Source organism: Strongylocentrotus purpuratus, unplaced genomic scaffold (assembly GCF_000002235.5).
Source record: "Strongylocentrotus purpuratus isolate Spur 01 unplaced genomic scaffold, Spur_5.0 spur5_scaffold_8, whole genome shotgun sequence".
NCBI lineage: Eukaryota > Metazoa > Echinodermata > Echinoidea > Camarodonta > Strongylocentrotidae > Strongylocentrotus > Strongylocentrotus purpuratus.
In genome coordinates, this window is record NW_022145614.1 from 20,764,685 (window position 1) to 20,785,857 (window position 21,173).

The 21,173-nt window shown below is 36.6% G+C and overlaps 1 protein-coding gene across 1 annotated transcript in view; it reads right to left on the reverse strand.

Annotated features, from left to right (window-relative positions):
- LOC589767 (5-oxoprolinase) overlaps window positions 1-21,050 on the reverse strand; it is a 44,132-nt gene extending 23,082 nt beyond the window's left edge. Inside the window, exons 1-11 of the mRNA XM_030975256.1 lie at window positions 20,966-21,050; window positions 16,748-16,983; window positions 15,667-15,858; window positions 11,917-12,048; window positions 11,092-11,198; window positions 8,089-8,204; window positions 6,510-6,642; window positions 6,048-6,160; window positions 4,339-4,427; window positions 2,284-2,401; window positions 1,057-1,199 (exon numbers count right to left, since the gene is read on the reverse strand). Of these exons, the coding sequence (XP_030831116.1) occupies window positions 1,057-1,199; window positions 2,284-2,401; window positions 4,339-4,427; window positions 6,048-6,160; window positions 6,510-6,642; window positions 8,089-8,204; window positions 11,092-11,198; window positions 11,917-12,048; window positions 15,667-15,858; window positions 16,748-16,933 (1,329 nt within the window). The 5' untranslated portion in view covers window positions 16,934-16,983; window positions 20,966-21,050. The remainder of the gene's footprint in view (window positions 1-1,056; window positions 1,200-2,283; window positions 2,402-4,338; window positions 4,428-6,047; window positions 6,161-6,509; window positions 6,643-8,088; window positions 8,205-11,091; window positions 11,199-11,916; window positions 12,049-15,666; window positions 15,859-16,747; window positions 16,984-20,965) is intronic.
- Between the last annotated feature and the right edge of the window lie 123 nt (window positions 21,051-21,173).

Below are 21,173 nucleotides of genomic sequence, written 5' to 3' on the forward strand. Positions count from 1 at the left end.
TACAGTTGTGACTGCCATTTATAAAGCATTTGCTTGAATTATGCCAAACCCAGGTTTTTACAAGTCAAACCAATAAATGCTTTTGCTTTGATTTTGTCATAGGTACAGGGCTAGAAATATGGTTGCAAATCGGTTAAGTTTAATAGGCATTAGAGTTAGACATAGCGTTTAGTCCAGTGAGTAATTCGGTTTGTGTAGGAGATTACCCGCAATGTATGTATATCTTCAATTCAATTACATTCAGCTATCAGTCATGAATGCAAATTATCATCATCATCACTTTAATATTAGAGTCAGCATTTTGCCTCTTACAAGGGGTTAATGACCTTTCACTTTGTGCTCCAATCACACTCCCTCCCTCTTCTTCTTTGTCTCGAGCATCCTCCTCATTCACACCAACCTCACTTGCTTTCTTTCTTCACCATATCTTTCCATGCCATCCACTTCCAGATCCCACACTCTTTTCACAGGTTTATCATCTTCTCTTCTCAACACATGACCATTCCATCTCAATCTACTTCTCTTTACCACCTCCACCAAAGTTTTTTCCAGATCCAACCTTTCCATGAGTAGGCGCAGATCCAGGGAGGGGGGGGGGGCAAGTGGGCCTTGCCCCCCCCCCCCCCTGGCCAAACAAATTAAAAAATGCCCCCCCCCCCCGGTTAAAAAGAAAGTTGTGACCAGAAATTAACCTTTTTTTGTTTTTTCAAGGAGGGGGGGGGGGGGGGGTGTTGAGTGCCATCCCCCCCCCCCCACTGAACATAATATATCGGCCGACGCGATTTTTAAATTTGCGGGGGCAAAAAAAAAAAAAGAAAAATTAGTACCCCCCCCCCCCCCCCCCCACTGAGCCAAATATCGACCAGCACGATTTTTAAATTTCAGCACACTAAATTTCAAATTGATTACAAATTTGGGCCTCTCCCTAAGAAATCCTGGATCCGCGCCTGTCCATGAGCTCTCTTGTGTACACCTATATGTATATATTCAATGAGTTATAGTTGAAGTTTAGAAGGTTCTTCTTGAATGATCATCAAGGGGAACCGGCCTAATCACCTGAGCTGTTAGTTCCATAAAGGCTTGCATAGACGCATCCTTATCAAGAGGTTGATTCTCCTCTTTACCAAAGATCTTTGGAAAGTATTCTGGTAGAAGACGTCCTAGGAACAAGTTGGCATCCGTCACACTCAAAGGTCCACCTGTAAGAAAAAAGGTACTTTAATATGGATATAGGCGCTAAAAATCTTCCTCATTAAAGGTACTATGTCCCATTTGCAGGCCAAAAAATGAAAAAGTTAAATTCCAATGGCATTCGAAAGATGATACTAATTTAGAACTTCCCTAGAATAAGGGGGGCTTGAAAACGTCTTAAGGTGGGAAAATAACTTCACGAGAGCACGCCATGCAACTCTTTAACCTGCCATTTGTGTTGCACCTTTAATTCCTTGTCCAGACACTTTCTTGATATCATCAGTCCAAGATATTGGTGGACGACCTCTACCCCGTTTTCCTTCGACTGCTCCTTGCAGTATTTGCTTCTCAATACCTTCAGATTTCCTAACAATGTGCCCAAAATAGTTAAGTTTTCTTTCCATGATTCCCCTTCTGATGTTCAAGTCTGTTCCAATCTTTTCCAGGACCCACACATTTGTCTTTTTATCTTTCCATGACACCTGCAACAGCCTCCTGTAGCACCACATTTCAAAGGCTCTCTTTCTGTAATTCTTTGTCATGGCCCAGGACTCACTTCCGTAAGTAGCAATAGAGAAAGAAGTTGCTTGAAGCAGACGAACCTTCAGACTGAGAGATAGGCCTTGGCTCTTCCAGATGTGGGACATATTCTGTACTGTTGATCTTGCCATTGCCATCCTTCTTATCTCTGTGGTGCTCCCTCCTTTGTTAGTGATAATTGAACCCAAGTACTCAAACCGATTTACTACTTCAATCTTATTTCCAGCTACCGTGAAGTCAGTGTTATCACAATCTCTATCGAAAACCATTATTTTTGTCTTTTTGGTGTTTAGAAGAAGGTCTGTACCCTTACACCAGTTTTAAATCATCAATAGAAAACGTGAAGCTAAACCCACTTGACCCAAGGAACTACACCTATTTATTTATTTATGTATTTCGTTTTATTTCAACAGGGTAGCCCCATCAGTAGTTAAAATACTGTTATACTGGGGGCCCTGCATAACAAAAAAATACATACATATACATGAAAACTTCATTACATGGTGAATAGTAAACATGATATACCACTGAGGGGCAGTTTGAAGCACTGACCTTTTCTGTAGCATGTTGGACCAGGGTGGGCACCAGCTGACTCCGGTCCAACAACAAACATCCCAGAGCGGAAGAACAGCCTTGAGCCTCCTCCCGCAGCTACTGTGTTGATATCAAGCTGATAGTGCATGTGAGCAGAGAGATGGGAGGTGCCGTGAGAAAGGAACAATATGATGTCAAATTATAAGCTGGAAATATGGCAATCATGCAATGATTACACAAACAAAGGAAAATTGTACTACTGAAAAATGTATGACGAGAGGAGATGAAATCATTTTCAATTTACAACATAAATCATTTGTTTCTAATATACACTTATGGGGTTTTAACCAGGACTCTGGCTTACTTTTGAAAATTTATGAATATATTTTTTTTTCCAAAAGGATTTTGTACTATTTCAACAACAAAAAAATGTTCAAGCTAAATCAAGTTCTCAATAAAATGTCTGATTTCTATTGAAAATTGCAAGATGAAGGCCCTTGGTATATTTTAGATGGATTGATTGACATATCCTCTGTATGATTACTGTATAAGCTCTTTTTTCGGTAAGGGTTTAATTTTTGCAAATTGCATATTATCACAAATTTATCAACACACGAACATACGAACGGAGCGCGATAATATCAGCATAAAATTATTCTTGCGCCATCTCGATCGCCAATGCCATTTGCTTGGCCACTCCCCCTCCTATGCCACACTCACTAAGCATGCTATACACAGCTTATTATGTAGCAGCGCTTGCAACAATCACTCTGTGATTCCACTTCTCGCAACAGCAAGTGGGAAAGTTCTCATTTTTCAAAAGTCTCTTACTCTTTTGTAACCCTTGTAAACAATTGGAATATGCACTTGGTATTTTAATCACCATGCATTACACTCGCACCGTACCACTGTCTTAAAATCAATCAACCTTCTCACTCTATGCCGGTACGGTACTCGGCTGTATGTGGTGCGATGGGCTGCTCAAACTTGTGTGTGCGTACTTTAATCTACCAAGTCTGTGTGAGAAAGTTTGGGACTACGTCATGCCCATTCATTAATTCTGCTGTGTGCTCTTCGCGATTGGTTGAAAACTGATATTATGGTCAGGGTATATCTTACGAGATTGAAAAGTTAATGAGCAAGTTTGAGAATGTGTATGTGTGTGTGTGTAGGGGGGGGGGGTTACCTAGTGAATCATTTCAATGGGTTACATCACTAACTGCAGTGATATCAAAAGCTAAATCATGGTGTGTATGTGTAAATACGAATCAAACATTGACAATTTCTTTGCTGATGACTTATTAGGATGATGAGCTTTGTCCAGTGGGCATTTAATTGGGTAATAGACCTAACTTCATGCATACTTTTTTAACACAAGGTTCTATTGACAACTGAAAAGCTTGCCAGAAATTTGACCAACAAAGCAAAAATGACACTGTAAAGTATGCAAGGTGAATAATTCCATTCATTGAGTGGCCATTATGCAAAGATGGTGAATCAAATAGTTGGTGACCATGGCTTCTGGAGAGAAACATGCAGAAGTTGAAATAAATTACTAGCCGGGGCCCGTATTCATAAAAACTTACTAATTAGCTGGTTGTCAATTAATAAGCCGGTAAACTAACATTTTATGCATACTCTTTAAACAAAGGTTGTTCTTGAAAACCTGAAGGCTTGCCTGACATAGCAACAACTAATGTATGCAGACTGGATTCCAAGTATAGTAGCTCATTCATTAATAAATGGTTAATGGATGACTCGTTACTAGGTCCCCAGGAAAGAAACATCCATATATTTGAATATGTTAATGCAACAGTATATTACATCGGCTATAGTAAATATAGTTGACAACAAGGCTTAGTAAGGGTTTATGAAGATGGACCCAGGGACCCGTTTCACAAAGCCATTTTTCAATGACAAATGACAAAAATCAATGACAAATCTGCTGATAACCAATCAGAAGCAGAGATTTCACTAGCTTATCACAAAAACTATCATTTGTCACTGATGACAAATTTTGTGAAGCAGGTCCCAGGTCTATTGACCAGAATAAGCCATGAAATGTACATGTACCTGGGGTGCTTGTATAGTCACACCAGCTGTTGTAGTCTCAAACACATGTTCATACTCCCCAGCATACCGGCTCACATCGGTTGATGTACCTGAAACATAAACAAACAATGGTTTCCTTCCTGCCATTAGCATGTAGTAGAATATATTGGATAACTTGTTTAGCACATGGCTAAATATCTGCCACAAGGTCCATGTTATAAATGACACACGATACATTGCCAGATACAGACTGTTAACAATTGAAATCATGATGATACTGAGGACATTGCACGTTTATACACATAAAAAAATACTTAAATAATGGGGAAAAGAGAAGAAGAAAAAAAATCGATAGCATACAATTATCAATATTAATTGGAAAAGGGAACAGTAAATACATACAACGAAGTGTATCAAAATTACAAAGCAATAACTGAGTTTCGTCTCACTAGATAACAATAGGTTGTAACAAATTATCCAGAGATGCACAGCAATTAAAACTTTGTTTTGCTTATGCAGTGAAACCTGTTATGGAAACAGCTCAGGGGTGACAAGTAAAGTTTTCTTCATATGTAGGCAGGTGAGCTTATGTACAGGTTCCTTGAGATATATGTTCCAGTGAGAAATAATATTCAATGGAAACAGAAAATGCGGTCTTTTTATGCAGGTAGTCACTAAAACACGTTTTTGTAGGGAAAGACAGGTAGCCAAGTTGACTACTTAAAAGAAGTCATGCATTCTTTCAAGATCTTTTGTTATATTCCTAATACACGGTATATTGTGCATTTCCGAATATTAGCAATCAATCTACAATACAACACTAAATTTGAGTCAAAACAAAATTTACGACTTCATTCACTATTACAATGTGTATGAAGACATTTAATCTGTTGGAGACATTTGTGTGCGCATTAAGCATATATTTGTACTTGGCTCCAAGTTATCTCAGGCTTGGTAACCAAAGGGTATATTCAGATCTCAAAATAACTTCTTGTAATGGCACCCTAGATTGCTAAGCACATTAATCATGGTGTATCACTGAATATTCAAGAGATTTAAATCATTTAAATGAAGTTAATGAACCCTAACCTCCCATGTCAAATCCACTGACAGGTACATGCAAGTTGGATCCCCTTTTGCCACACAAATGTTTAAATGTATACATGGTCTAGCCCCTCCACAGCTTTGTAATGATATCAAAATGTTTTGTGATTGACATAATGATAGCCTCAATGTAGTCCCACCTGAAGTCCACCTCTCAATTTTCAAAGAAGCCTTTAAATTTTCCTGTGCTAAACGATGGAATGGCATTCCCCACTTTATACAACAATTAAAACTTTTAAATTGATTTATAAGAAGTTCTATTTTTAATTTTATTTTGTAAATATATATATCTACCATATTGTAATTTGTCCTATTTCAAAATCTAACTATAAGTATAATACAGTTGTATGTTATGTCTAATGATACTTACCTTTCTGATTTTTTAATATTTTTTTAATTTAAAGTCAATTTATGCAGTTAAATGATTGTATTTTAAAACTCTGTTATACATTCCATATGTTATTGCTTTTTAATGTTAACAGGACCATGTTGAAAAACAGAATACCTGATACCTGAACATATTATCCTGTATAAAGATATTTTAATAAATACAAAATAAAAAAATAAATATTGACGGAATTGAGGGCATTCCATTTTACCCCACCAGCTATAATTGTGAACCTTACCTCCCATGTCAAACCCAATGACGGGTAGATTGGAGAATCTATTGTACGTGGTGAGAGCATAACCAACTACCCCACCAGCAGGCCCTGACAGGATAGCTCGCGATCCATTAAACCTGGAATGAAGAAGGCAAAGAGAACCTCAGCACTCTTGTGAAGTTTTTATTTGATTTGATTTGATTTGATTTATTGGTTTCTGCATCTTTTTTCCTTTTTTTTCATCATACATTTTCATGAACATAATATGATTTGATACAATATTTTAAGTGTATAAAATTTTATACAGATAATAAACGAAATTAAACAAATATATTGAATGCATAATTAACATACATTAGATGCAGGAGGGCTACAGAAATAAGCATTGGCATTGGGTCTGATGTTTGGACAGAGTCATTTGAAGATATATATAAAGAGAGAAAATATTTCATATGCCAGAATTCAGAAAGAGTTTAGGGAACTTACTTGTCCATTGGTGTGAGGCCTCCATCTGACTGCATGAAAAGAACCTTGGTGTCTTTGAGGTGGTCTTTGAATCCTGCAGAGAAGCTGGTCAGGTACGACTTGATGCATGGGGTCAGGTAGGCATCCGCACAGGCTGCAGTAAGACAATTAATGCTATCATGTATGAACAGGAGTTCTAGAGTGTGCAAGGATTAAGCTGTCCCAGACAAAGTGGCAATATATGATTACAGATATGAACTGAACTTCGAGATGACAAAAGTGCATATCTGGTGATGTCTCAATAGATTCAAATGGGTGTCTTTACAATCACCAATCCTAAGTCCTTTGCACTATCGGTCTTACAATAACATAATCCTTTTCTGATTACCGGTTATGTTCTGTTTGGGGTTACTTTGCATACAATTGACTATTCCTTTGGTACACCGATCCTACACTAACAAAACATTTCTTGACTGCGAGGCCTTTAGGAATCTGCATATCGTTTGTTTGGAGCCAAAAGGGCATTAACTCTATGCTACAGTATATGAATCAATGCCCTTCTGCCTGGGCTGGCTCTAAATAGATGACATAGAACTACTGGGGGCAGTTTCTCTAAACCATCATTTAAGACTCTGTTGAAGACCTATCTTTTTGTAAATTGTTAATTTTGTTCCAGCTGTTTAGTGACTTCTTTGGTTATAGTATCATGTACATATTTAATATTTAATTTTATTTTATTTAATTTTCATGTTTAAATTTGTATTACCTAAATTACCCTATTACATGTAAGCTAAATAGGAATTATGTATCATTATTGTTGTTGTAATTAATTATTTTCATGTATCAGGCATAAATGTTCATTTCTATTCCGCCCTTTTTCTTCTTTTCTAAGCGCATAGGGACTTTCTTTGTGTTGGTGATATGCGCTATACAAATAACGTTCATTATTATTAAGTTTAACTTCTTAGACATCCCATTGAAACGTGTGTTATAGAATTAACACACATTTCTATGAGATGTCCACGAAATTAATTTTATGACAATTTCGAGAAACTGGCCCCTGGAGTCTTGGACCAATGGGATGCCATCCTGTTTAGAAGGCTCTTTGTTGAATCAAACTAAATAAAAGAGAGAACATATTTAGAGTTCCCGTCAAATTTACATTAGGCTTATAAGATCTAAATTTAGCACTAACTGAAATGTGGACGCTGCAGTAATTGTGATTCTTTCATTAAAATGAAAAGATTCATCATTTGTGGTATAAATGAATTATTGTAAGATAATAAGATGTTGTATTGCTACAATTTAGGACTTCAGTCAAATTGACTCAATTAATGGTTTTTAGTCATATATATGTAAATATCTATTTCCAATTTGCATCCACCACCCTTCATCCTTCACAGTACCATGTCAATGAATGTTTTTATATTTATATTGTTTAATTTATACTGATTTGTTTGTTTATATTTTGATGTGTTTTTAAAGAGATGTGAAATAAATTGAATTGAATTGAATGTATTGTGACCATCAGACCTTGTAAAATGGAAGATAAACATTTTTGGGGAAAAAAAAGAACTTTTGAAAGAGGTAGAGCGCTCACCTGTAAAGCCTCTTGGTACAATGCGGACCATGGGCATGATGGAACCAGAAAGGGAGACATGAGTAAAACCCATTGACAGGGCTAACTCTCCAACCTCCTTCTCATGAGCTTCAAACCTGGAAGGATGAACCGTAAAAAAAAGGAATGTATATCTTTGTTTCCGTGTATGATACTTATAAACTTATCACCATTAGGCCAACAACAAAAATCCTTTGGTTGTCCTCGATTGCTTTTATGGAGTAGGGGCGGGCGGGTTGATTTTGTTTGTGTGTGACTTTCTTTAAATTATTTTTTTTCCCCTTTTTTAAATTTCTTTTTTCCATAAAAAATAAATAAATCATAAATCATTGGGATGTCAAGCATTTAAACAAACAAAGTCAATAAACCACTTTGATATGGTAAAAGACTAGTAGTTTAATATCACCTTTTTAAACATATGCACAATGAATATCAATACCAACACATAAAGTATTTTTGGCTTTAAAATAAAGCACCTTTTAAAATGAGTTTAAGAATGCTCAGAACCTGATTTGAATGAACAGCATTTTGACATGGAAAAATAAAAATGGCCAGTTAATAAATACAGAATTGCGTACGGAAAAGACCAAACTGGCGACGGGAAGCATTTTGATCCTTGCAAAATGGTATGTAAGGCTTTTAAAATTGCTCCAAAAAAACAAAACAAAATTAAAAATATGAGCGGGCCGAAAATGACAAGCGGGAGTGGAGGACAACCAAAGGATTTATTTTGGGGGGCCTTATTTCTCATCATCATTTTAGTAGATTGTTCTTTTGAATAAATAAATAACCTACAATGCTTATTACTTCCTATAGATAAATTTTGCACATTTCAAAAAAATGATGCAATTGACGATTGTTTTTAATACCATTTTTTTAAAGACATTGAATTGAAAGTCTTTAAAGATGTATTTGATAAATAATTTTTTAATAGTGTGTTCTCCTCAATCAAGACTGTTTGATTACATTTATTTATGGAAAACGAATTGCCTCTTTAAAAACATGTAGAACTGACTTGCATTCATTAAACTATGTAACAGTTTTTTGTGTGTGAACTCTACAGAAACACGTACAGATCTTTTTCATCTGGGTTTGTATTTCGGACTATATATAGTGTGTATGGTGCACACTGGTAAATTAGCTTTTTAGCTTTCTACAATCTACATTGATTTATTTGAACCATCTGTTAATCAATGACCTTCAAATGTTAGTCCAAGGTTGAAAAATAAAGTAATATAGGCCTAGTCTGTGACTAATGTAAAAAAAAATATACATTTATATATACTGGGATTATGTGCTACATCTATGTGAGTGTTGATAAAGAAAAGGAAACATAAATATACATTTTTGAAGCCCTAGTATAAAATTTATTTAAAAACTGTCCAACAATATGACATAATATGCTTCATATATGAACTGTACATTATGTGATCATAATACTTGCTTTCTCAGAAGCAATGATATTTAGTATGCACCATTTGTTAGACAGTTTGAACAAACAAATTTATAAGAATATACCAATTGAATGCTGACCTGACCTCAAAGTAGATCAAAATGCCCCCATAGGGCCCCATGTACCCTCAATATACTTCGAAATATGTCCAATCAATTATATAGTTGACTCTAACTTCTAATGTTTGTATTAATAGAGCCCTGGATTATCTATGATCATGCTCTACAAACAAGGGAGCAGAGTTCACTCTTGTTTGCTATGTTGGTTTTCTGCTGATAAGGCACCAAATGAAGGTAAAATGCCAGTCACTCTGCCATTCACATGTATCTTTTCTGCTGATGAATTATGTACTCATTTAAATAATATTTTAACACAGGACGAATGGGTCCAAACAGGGCTCGACACCAATAGTGGCCGAGACACATTATATGGGAGCCCACAATCTAAAACCGGACCCCCCAAATTTTCAGATTTTTTGCATAGGGCTCAATCATAGGCCCCCAAATTGCAGTTCGTACACCCCTCCCCCCCCCAAAAAAAAAAAAAGTAATAAAAAGTTAGTGTGAAGCCCTGATAAAGGTGCAAAGTTTTATGCACCTGTATAACTTAAAGTACATGTCGACTTCAATTAAAATAAAACTTTTAAGGTGAATCATAAAATGAAACAACTTCATGTACAATGTATGGGCTAAACACTGCAATCAAAGATACTCTAAGGTCAAAGCTGTACTATAGAGATCCCACATTTATGTATTCTATCAAAATTTAAACCAAACACTGGGTTTAAGCTTTCGTCCAAAATCAGGTTTAAAGGTAGTGTATTCCTTTTGCAGCCAACATCAATTTCTGTAGAACTTTGCATGAATTATGAATATGTCAAAATTTGACCTTTAGCAGTGTCCTAGTTTTCAAATTATGCAAGGAAACCCGTTTACTTTCTAGACTTCACTGTCAGACACTATTGAGTGACTGACTAACTTCTTTTTTTCTTTAATAATAACATACATAAAATGAGCTGTAAAGGGTACATGGGCATTTGTCTACATCAATAACCCACTTCTTGTAATGGCCAAAATTGAACTGATTGAATCTTTGCGCAGCACAAAACGTATGACCATTCGGTACAGTGGTTGAAAATCAGACTATTTAATTAAACGAAAACGCTTGCCAAATTTGATTCGACAACTAACGTTTGTTTATTTTCCCACAAAAAGACATTTTTAGGCCCTTTTGTTTTGAGGGTAGTTCTAAATTAGTACTATGTTTCGAATGCCATTGGAATTTAACCTTTTAATTTGTTTTGGCCTGCAAATGGGACATACATGTAGTACCTTTAACAAAGGAAACTATATATTGAGGTTTTTAGTTTTCCTTTGTTAAATATGATGTTAAACCCAGAGCCAGGTCTAACTGAATTTGAAAGTAGAATACTTAGTGCTCATCAACAAGTATTTCTTTATTCTTTATGCATGTTGACAACTGCAGTAGTTAAGCTTGAAAGGAAAAAATAATGTTGATATGTTTGCTCTTACATGTAGGAGTGCATGAGAACCACAGCCAGGCTTCTGATACCCTTATCCAGTAGTTTCTGCAAGTCTGCCCTGAGTGATACTTTGTCCACAGGATCCCACTCTATCAACTTAATAAGATTTGTGGATAGATAAATAGAGTTAAGTTAATATAATTTAACACTCAATAGTTAAACAAAATACTCAAGTTTCTACTTTCTAATTCATAACATAACAATGTCACTGTTTATTCCACATGTAGGTTCAATAAAGACCCTTTACTTCACCTGTCATGGATTCAACATGATGTTGGGTTGTAAGCATTCAAGGAATTCCTTCCTACTGGTACCCATCTAATGACACGTGCAATGAAATGGTTTTTGACAAACCAAAATTTGTTTTGTTGTTTTAAAAGGTGGACATTTTTTTTGTTTTTAATTAGATGGAAACATAAAATAAGGCCAAATGACAAAAAGGGAGGGAGAACAACAAAAAAAGATTAAAAAAAAAAAATCTGACCGACCGACCCATGTTTTGGCAATACAACATCTTTTTTTAAAGGCCTAATTAGCAAAGCAGCCATCTTTGAAAAAAATAGTAAATAGTAATGCCCTGCCTCCTCCTTTTTTTTAAAAGTCCGGACGAGAAACATGTTATTTTTGTTATTTAGCCTACCGGTAACTCTTCCACTTTAAGTTGTGCAAACTTCACTACAATTTAGATTTTTAAATTTCAGTCACTGTCAACCTAATGTTTTTTAACATCTACATTATTTATTGTTGCTTGGATACTGATATTCCTGCTCGTTCTGTTTATTACTATTAAAGCAAACAGGGTGAATAAGTTTACCTTTTCTGAGGTGCTACTTGTGAAGGTGTGTGCACTGTCTTGGACGGGTAGACCACATTTGTCTTGTTGGAGAATCATTCTCTCCTTCACCTCAATCACCTCCTCATACAGTACCTCTGGGAAAACAATCTCCTGAAAAGCCATAATCATTATAGGAAAAGGATGACTTCATTATGAAATAGTTCATTGTTATATTTTTTGAGAGAAAAAAGAAGCATCCATGAAATTAGCAATATATATATATATATTCTAAAACTGTAACAAAGTCAATTCCCCTTAGGGTCAGATCAGATATAGACCTAAACTTGTTTTCTTCAGTATACAAGTGTCATTTAATACTGTAAATTTAAGCAGTACATTGTTTGAGTCTAAAGCAAAATTGAGTAATGTTTGAGTTGTGTCCAGCTTTCCAGCAATTGATTGCAGTAAAAAAAAATACATGGGGCTAAGGGCAAATTTGCCCCTGAAATGCCCAAAAGAGCCCCCGAAAATCAGAAAAGAGCCCCCGTAAATTTGCATCGAGTTCAATGCAAAACAAATTTTAGAGTGTTATTTTTATGCAGGCAAGCTTGAAAAGTAGCCCCCAAAAAATAAATATTATTTTTTTCCCTCATCGATTGTACATTGTTCTACTTAAGATTTAGTTTACGATCAACCGTCAAATTTTCAAGTGAATGGCATTCCATGTTTCAGACCTTTTAAGCCTTGTAACATGTAAATTCAAAACATATTAGTTTATGTGCATATATTCAAAAGAAGATCTTGCCAAAGAATGGAACTAGGCTTGACTAGCACTCGTGCAAACTTCTAGTTCCCAAATTTCCTTAATATAAGTACCAGTAATACACATAGTTATGTGTATATCTTGTACAATGTTAAGTGCATTAACTCACAGCAGGTGATTAAAACAAGTTGTCACTAAGCACTTCAACAATAAATACCTGTATGTTCTGTTAATGAAACAGCATTTAGCCCTGTTAAATAAATTTGGGTTTAAAGGGATAGCTGAGTTCTGTTGCAGAGGGCACTACACACAAAAAAAATTCTTGTGAGATAATGAAAGACTGAGTGTCAAATTTGAAAGAACATACAATTTAAATGACAAAATCATCTTTGTTTGATCAAAATCGGTTCAGAGACGGCTGAAATATCCATAAATATAACGATTTTTAATACTTGTGTACCACCACAAATAATAGATAATTTGAAAAAAACCATTGAAAAAACGAAATAGCGCTTTTTCGTCGTAAACTTGTTTTCTTCAGTATACAAGTGTCATTTAATACTGTAAATTTAAGCAGTACATTGTTTGAGTCTAAAGCAAAATTGAGTAATGTTTGAGTTGTGTCCAGCTTTCCAGCAATTGATTGCAGTAAAAAAAAATACATGGGGCTAAGGGCAAATTTGCCCCTGAAATGGCCAAAAGAGCCCCCGTAAATTTGCATCGATGTTAAGTGCATTAACTCACAGCAGGTGATTAAAACAAGTTGTCACTAAGCACTTCAACGATAAATACCTGTATGTTCTGTTACTGAAACAGCATTTAGCCCTGTTAAATAAATTTGGGTTTAAAGGGATAGTTGAGTTCTGTTGCAGAGGGCACTACACACAAAAAAAATTCTTGTGAGATAATGAAAGACTGAGTGTCAAATTTGAAAGAACATACAATTTAAATGACAAAATCATCTTTGTTTGATCAAAATCGGTTCAGAGACGGCTGAAATATCCATAAATATAACGATTTTTAATACTTGTGTACCACCACAAATAATAGATAATTTGAAAAAAACCATTGAAAAAACGAAATAGCGCTTTTTCGTACCTAAACGGTCACCGTATCTTTTGGAAAGTGGAGCTGAATTGGTAAGATCGTATTGGCTAAATTTCACACATTATGGGGTTTAAAATGACCTTCATGGCAATATTAGGTTCTAAAAGGGCAGTAGAAATATCATAGATAAGAATAAGAGTATACTTTGAAGGCATTTGCGGTCTGAAAACAGAACTCAACTATCCCTTTAATTTATGGGCCTTTCTTCCTTGAATTAGGAGTGACATATGGTACATTCATATCAACAGGTTTAATCACCTGTAGCATATTATCTCTAAACCCTATTTTAACCGGGGGGGGGGGGGGGGGGGTCAATTTGACCCGCACGGATATAAAGTTTTCTTTTCATGACCTTTTTTTTAGTCTTATGCATCTTTTAAAACAATTTTTTTGAAAATCGGATGTATACCGTAGTTAGAAAGTCATGTGCCTGAAAATCGCTCATTTTTGTGATTTGTGTACAAAACATATGGAAATATAATTTTTCCTAAAAAGAGATAAAACATTGGTTATTTGGTCTTGTTTAAAGTTTAGGTGTTTGTTTTGTGGACAAAGTAGTCGATTTGTAGTTAGAAATGAAATAAAACAACAAAAGCAATAAAATACATTAGTTAAAAAAACAATGATATAGGCCTACATAAGAAATTATCAAAACAAGAGATAACATAAGGAATACCTGGCTCTTCCAATTTTTGTTGTTGTATTATTATTCCAAATGGTCTAACGAATATATGTAGTGAAAAAGAATGCTTAAATGTGAATAATATATGATTTATGGGTAAAAATGTGATTTAATGACCATATTTGCATAAAATACCTTAACCCTTACTGTACTGGGCTATTTCGAGCACTCTCTGACTGGGGGGGAGGCCCCCCCCCCCCCTATGATCTCGGCTGTTGAATGTCTGATTAATGCGAAAATTTGCATGTTTGTAGATATTTACGTAAGGAACAAGATGGTATAATTAGTTTTTTGCTAATATGCAAATTTTTGTCGTTATGCCCTAATTAATTATGCAAAATGCTAATTTTATGGATTTTACAGAAAACTCTACATATTTGTCCGTAGACTTGTGTAAAGAATCTTGAAAATGTATTGAATAAATGTTTCCTTCATCTCAAATTCATGAGGTTTCATTATTTTTATGATATTTGAAAATCCATAGGTTAATTTGCATAAATTATGAATACGCATTCATGAATATCAAATCCGGAAATATATATAGGGAACTAGAATCCTTACAAAAATTGTCAGACTCCACTTTTTGAATGTTGTTACTCATTCATTATTCATATGAAACTTCTTTTCTATCACAAAAAAGTTATTTGAAGTAATTTATAATGATAATTTATACAAATTTGATGCGATTTTTAACTATTTATTTTCTTATGTATTTTATTGTTTTTTATTTCTTATTATATCTATTGTTTTATTTCTAATGTATTCTTTTGTTCTAAAATACATCAAGTTACTTTGAGAAACTTATAAAAGCAATTTGATATCAATTCATACATGTAGCTTCACATTTCTGCTTGTACATGAATATATGCAATTATAGCACTTTTTTGATGACATGCGCATACACATGTACTAATTGTTATGTAACACCTTACAGGTATATCCGATTTCGACGAAAATGGTATCAAAATGTGCGTAAGACTTGAGGGAAAAAAGTCATGAAACGACAATTCAAAATTCTGAGCGGTTGCTGCGCAATCTCCGAAAATGACAAGGGGGGCCTCCCAGGCCCCCCCCCCCAGTACAGTAAGGGTTAAATATGCAAATGAGTGAATTTTTTATAAAATTGAAATTACCATAGTATTCTATACACTTCACTTCACATGCACGCTAATTTTTGCGGCTTTTCTAATATATACAACTGCTGAATCTAGTAGAAATGGCAAGCAACTCGGCCTACCAGATCAAATATCTTGGGGCGAGCTTGGTTGCCTATGTGAAGCAGGTCTCGGAAGCCTTTGGTGATGACCAGTGCCATTCTCTCCCCCTTGCGCTCCAAGAGGGCATTGGTAGCCACTGTGGTTCCCATCCTGATCCAACTGATGATGGATGTGTCCAAGGGCTGACCTTGAGGCATGGAGATTCCAGTTTCCTGGAGGAAAGTGTTAAAGAGAGATAATTCAAGAGGAGGATGTTATGAAATTGTCCAGAGGAATTTGTTTTAATATCTTAGATTTGATTCCAGGCCAAGTTATGAAAGCTATTTGGCTAGATGTCTGTCTACATGGCCACTGCACACAAAGAAAGAATTGGGAGACGGGCTAGCAATCATGCCTGTCAGTGATGCATGTGACAGCATTGGCATTATGAGGTTTGACCAATTTCAATAGCATAGCAACATTGTGGCACTGACAATGCTGGGGCTGGCCAATATACTCTAGAATTTTAAGTTGTGAAGTAATTTATCAATGCATTTCATTTACATTTATGTGTTGTTGCATAATCAACAGAGACTTCCTACAAGTTCCTAGTGAAAGGAATTTGTATAAAAATGTAGTGTATACTGGTAGACTTAAAGACACGTAGAAGTGGGCTCTCAAAAGGAATTTGACACCATTCCGGTATTTCCATGTGCAGAAGGTCATAGTTTACCCCCTGGATAACCACCCTAGGACAACAACCCCCTAGGACAATTCCCCCCCCCCCCAAGGACAACCATCCTCTAGGACAACTACCCCCTAGGACAACTTCCCGGCCCAGAGGCCCACCTCCTCTGGATCCGCCCCTGCCCTATACATTGTACCTGTCTCATTATACACCATAACAATTTCGACTATCAGTTTCAACAAAGAAATATAATGTGCTTTGTAAAATAATTTTTAATTAGTCTTCTTTCTATCCTTCTTAAATTTTCTTAAAACTAAAAACTAAACATATCAACATGGCAGATTCAAACTTGTAATTTAACATTTAACCTTGCTGTGAGCTTTTATGATCTACACTTGTTTCAATTAGTTAAATAGACACTTTGGTTTACACACCTGTTCAAGAATCCTACGTATACCCTCCATGGGAGCATCAGAGTAGTTGGCGGGATCCACAGACAGAAGCTTCATTACAATCTCCTTGCCAGTGGGGCACTTGCAGTAGATGTCTGTGAAGGTGCCGCCCCTGTCTATGGCAAATTGGAATCCATTACCACCAAGAGTACTGTCTGGTATTGCCATGGTGAGCTTTATGTGATGACCAGATGATGACTGTGATCCTTTGTAGTGGTCTGCAAATAAAGGATTATTCACAAATAGAAAGGTGAAATTTGCGCTTAGGTTGAGACGAGTAAACTGTTATGTATGGTCTGTCCTATTGTATAGAGCAGGAACATGGACAATAAACAAGGCCATGGAAAATAGAATAACATCTTTTGAAATGTAGATCTACAGAAGAATGATGAAAATATCCTGGAGACCAACAAAGAGATATTGCACATGGCAGGACGTAAACAAATTGCACTAGTAGGATTAGTTAAGGAGAGAAAAATCAAATACTTTGGCCATGTTAAAAGGCACCAAAGCTAGAGTGGAAGGAAGTAGACCTAGAGGGAGACCCAGAATCAACTGGGAAGAGAATGTCAAGAACTGGAGTGGACTAAAACTGCAAGAGTGCACCAGAATGGCAGAAGATAGAGTGAAATGGAGAGATGTTGCAATCAACCTCCGAACCAGGAGAAGATACTTTAGATAGATAGATAGCAAATACACATTAGGTAGACTGGTGAGTGGTGTTTTACCATAAATTTCAAGGATTTGTATCTAATCAAAGTTAATTGAATAGGCCTGTTTACTAATGTATTCACGGACCTTTAAATTTGCACACGGTTGTAAGCTCTGGCAAACAAACCGAGCGCAGTGTCTGCTACGGCCCTGCTACACACACTTTGTATACGGCGATGTGGGGAATGCGAGGAAAAAAAGGCTGATCATCGTCCTAATAAACTTCGTTTAAAACTGTTTGTTTTCCAACCTTAGGGTATAATTAAAATAAATATAGTTTTTCTCAGTTGTACATGACAAATCTTCGATTTTATTTTCCGAAATCCGACGAAATATCGCAAAAATGGGAGGTAAGCATTGCTGTTACGGCACGTGTAACAGCGATTCACGGTACGCAGACAGACCCCATAATAATGGTGTGTTTTTCATCCCGTTCCCCAAACCAAAGACGAACCTGGAGAAGTGTAAAATATGGATTAAGAATTGTGGAAGAAAGGACTTTGGAATCGACATATTATATGCTTTGAGTTTCTTTCTGTTGTAGTCAGTTCTATTTACTATCAGGTAGTTGAAAATGTCGTATAATCCGAAATCTGGTATACTTTCAAAGTTCTCGGTGTAGCCGGTGATTTTCATTGGGTCGTCGAACGAGCACCCCGCACGCTCCAACTTCTCCCGCAGCGACCGTGCGGAGTCGAAGCTCGCAAGGTCCGGGTCTTGGGGCAAAGCGATATCGGCCACAGCAGTCGCAAGTTGAACTAGTTTCTGTTTGTTGTACCCTGATGTCGTAACTCCTCTCTTTCTTAAATAATCGGTGAGCTCCTTCACTGTCCACTACGAAAACGGCTTGCTGGAACTACAACTCGATGTCGAAGGCGATGCCATTGTAGAAATTAGGGTGAAAAAACGTCGCGGTCGCTAGCAATGGCTTTGTATGTGTATAGCGTAGCGGGCATGGAAAAACAATGTGGCGACCGTGCCGCACCACGCAAAGCTTGCCCTACGTAGTAACAATCGCTAGGGTGCGAGGGATTATGACGTCACTCGCATATCATTAGTAAACAGGCCTATTGTACATACATGTAAGTCCTGGTACTGTGGTAATGAAGGTAGACATATTTTAATTCTTTTTAAAGGTAAAGACCAGTTTTGGAAACGCCCCACTCTCAAAAAATGAAATGGAAGCTCTTATTACCAATAATGTGAAAGAATATGTTTCGACTAATACTGTACGTGATCATACAAATCTATTTGGACCTGATAGATATCGCACATGTGTCGCATAGTCCCATATACATCTTTCTGTGTACAGTGCTTGTAACTTTACCAAGACTGGGCCAAATTTCTTATCATTTTGATGATTCCAGAACCTTGCTGTACACACTAATACTTATGCTAGATGATCAACCTTTTCTGATCGATTCCACAATGTTTCTTTCACAATGCAATCGCATGACCATAACTGATCTTTAACTTTAAAGTCTTTTTGCCATAGTTTGGCAAGGACCGAGGGATTTAGACCTCCCTGTACACAATGGTTTGCTTAGCCATGCCCATGGTTCCGATCGCACGTTATGCCTCGTTCAGCAGCGCATGGGCACAGCTGTCCGATGGTACCATAGCAGCCGACGAGGATTCGCTATGATATCGTTCTGTTATCGGACCATTGTCAAATTCTTTCTACCCAATTCACCGAAAGCCCGTCCCCTATGAAGTTCAGAAATGAAATCATGGCGTTATTTACCTCATTCCCCATACAATGATACCAAGATTGTTCGAGCATCATTTATGAAAGCCTATTTATTTTTCCCGGACAATTCCTGTTAAAATCGAGTTTTAGCAGCCCTAGGGCATAAAAACTGTACCTTATTCTAAAACAGTAAATTTGACTGATTTTGTATAATTTGTGAAATATTTTTATGGATTCTATCGTTTGATGTTAGTTTTTCCAAGTGCGAGTGTGTGCAAGGTATTTGCGAGAAGAGATTTATGCACATGCAATGAGCTGTTGCTTATATTGCGCATGTGGTGTACCTCAATGCGGAACTGTTAAACTCTGTACACAGGGCATTGGAAGCAAACCGATTGGTGGTCACTGAAAGGTGCACAAAGAACTTTGCGCATTGAGAGCTGTACAGTGAGTTTACGTGCTCTCATGGGCTGATCCGCTCGAGTGGCTTCGAATTTAAGTGAGAGAGGGCCTACTTAACTTAAGCGCAACTTAAGTTCAATGGCAAATTCAATACGTAATAATATTACGATTTACGTCACACCACAGAGATTTTGACATGTCATGCTTTAAACAGGTGTGGCACTTCACACATAACTGACGCAGATATGAAATTGCACACACATAAAATAGAAAAATCAACAAACATCTCAAAATAAATTTCCAGGTTGTACCTTAATTGACGAAAAAGAGAATTGTTCAAACTTTAAAACTTTAGTGAAATACTGATCTGAATTAGCCTTAAGGGCTCTCTCGAAATGTTTTTTTAATGATATTATTCGAGAGAGCCTTAAACGGCTTCCATACCCCTGCACGGAGAGGCATGTAAACAAAACTCAAAAGTGGTCCAAAATCACACTTTCGCGCACCCGACCAATATTGGACAGTGGCTTTGATAAATTTTGTCGTAGTTTTGGTCTTAATTAGCGCTTTAATTTCAAAATCGGATCTAAAAATAACAAAATAAGAGCAATTTTCTTACCAGACCGATACAGCTCAGCTCCCTTTTCACGTGTACCGTGTGAATTCACGATGTCTACACAATGGTGATGACCTCTGACTGGCACTTCCGTAATTGTGGGTAAATTGTGCTGCTTCCGTATAATGCGCTGTATGAGTGTTATTCAGCGCATTATACGGAAGCAGCACATTTACGAAGTGCTAGTCAGAGGTCATCACCATTGTGTAGACATCGTGAATTCACACGGTACACGTGAAAAGGGAGCTGAGCTGTATCGGTCTGGTAAGAAAATTGCTCTTATTTTGTTATTTTTAGATCCGATTTTGAAATTAAAGCGCTAATTAAGACCAAAACTACGACAAAATTTATCAAAGCCACTGTCCAATATTGGTCGGGTGCGCGAAAGTGTGATTTTGGACCACTTTTGAGTTTTGTTTACATGCCTCTCCGTGCAGGGGTATGGGAGCCGTTTAAGGCTCTCTCGAATAATATCATTAAAAAAACATTTCGAGAGAGCCCTTAAGGCTAATCTGAATCAACTTAGCTAGACACTGAGACAGGTCTAGATTCTATAGAGTAAAATAAAATTATAAACATGTGAAATGTTATTTGCTCAAGAGTAAGTTTTAAAAAATCCTCATTTAAAAGACAAAATAAATTTAAATGGCATTGCATTGGATGATTGGCAATTTGGCATAATGATGATGAAGACAGTCAGCTCAGTGAGCATGGTGAAGCAAGAATAATTGGCAAGATCATCATGAAGGAAATATAAAAAATACCGAAATGACAAACTAACCTCTTGGCTAAAGATAACTTAAACCAAACTGAAGCTCGACAGTACGTTGTTGAGTTCGCTTTTTTAAGCTCAAGTCCTCGCTCGATCTCACGATCACGAACGACACGACTGCGCTAGTACGTACTTCTTGGTTGAGCTGAACTTAACTAGCTAGGTGAGGTGAGCACGAGTCGAGGACTCGGGGGCGAGACGCGGCTGGCCTGGGCTA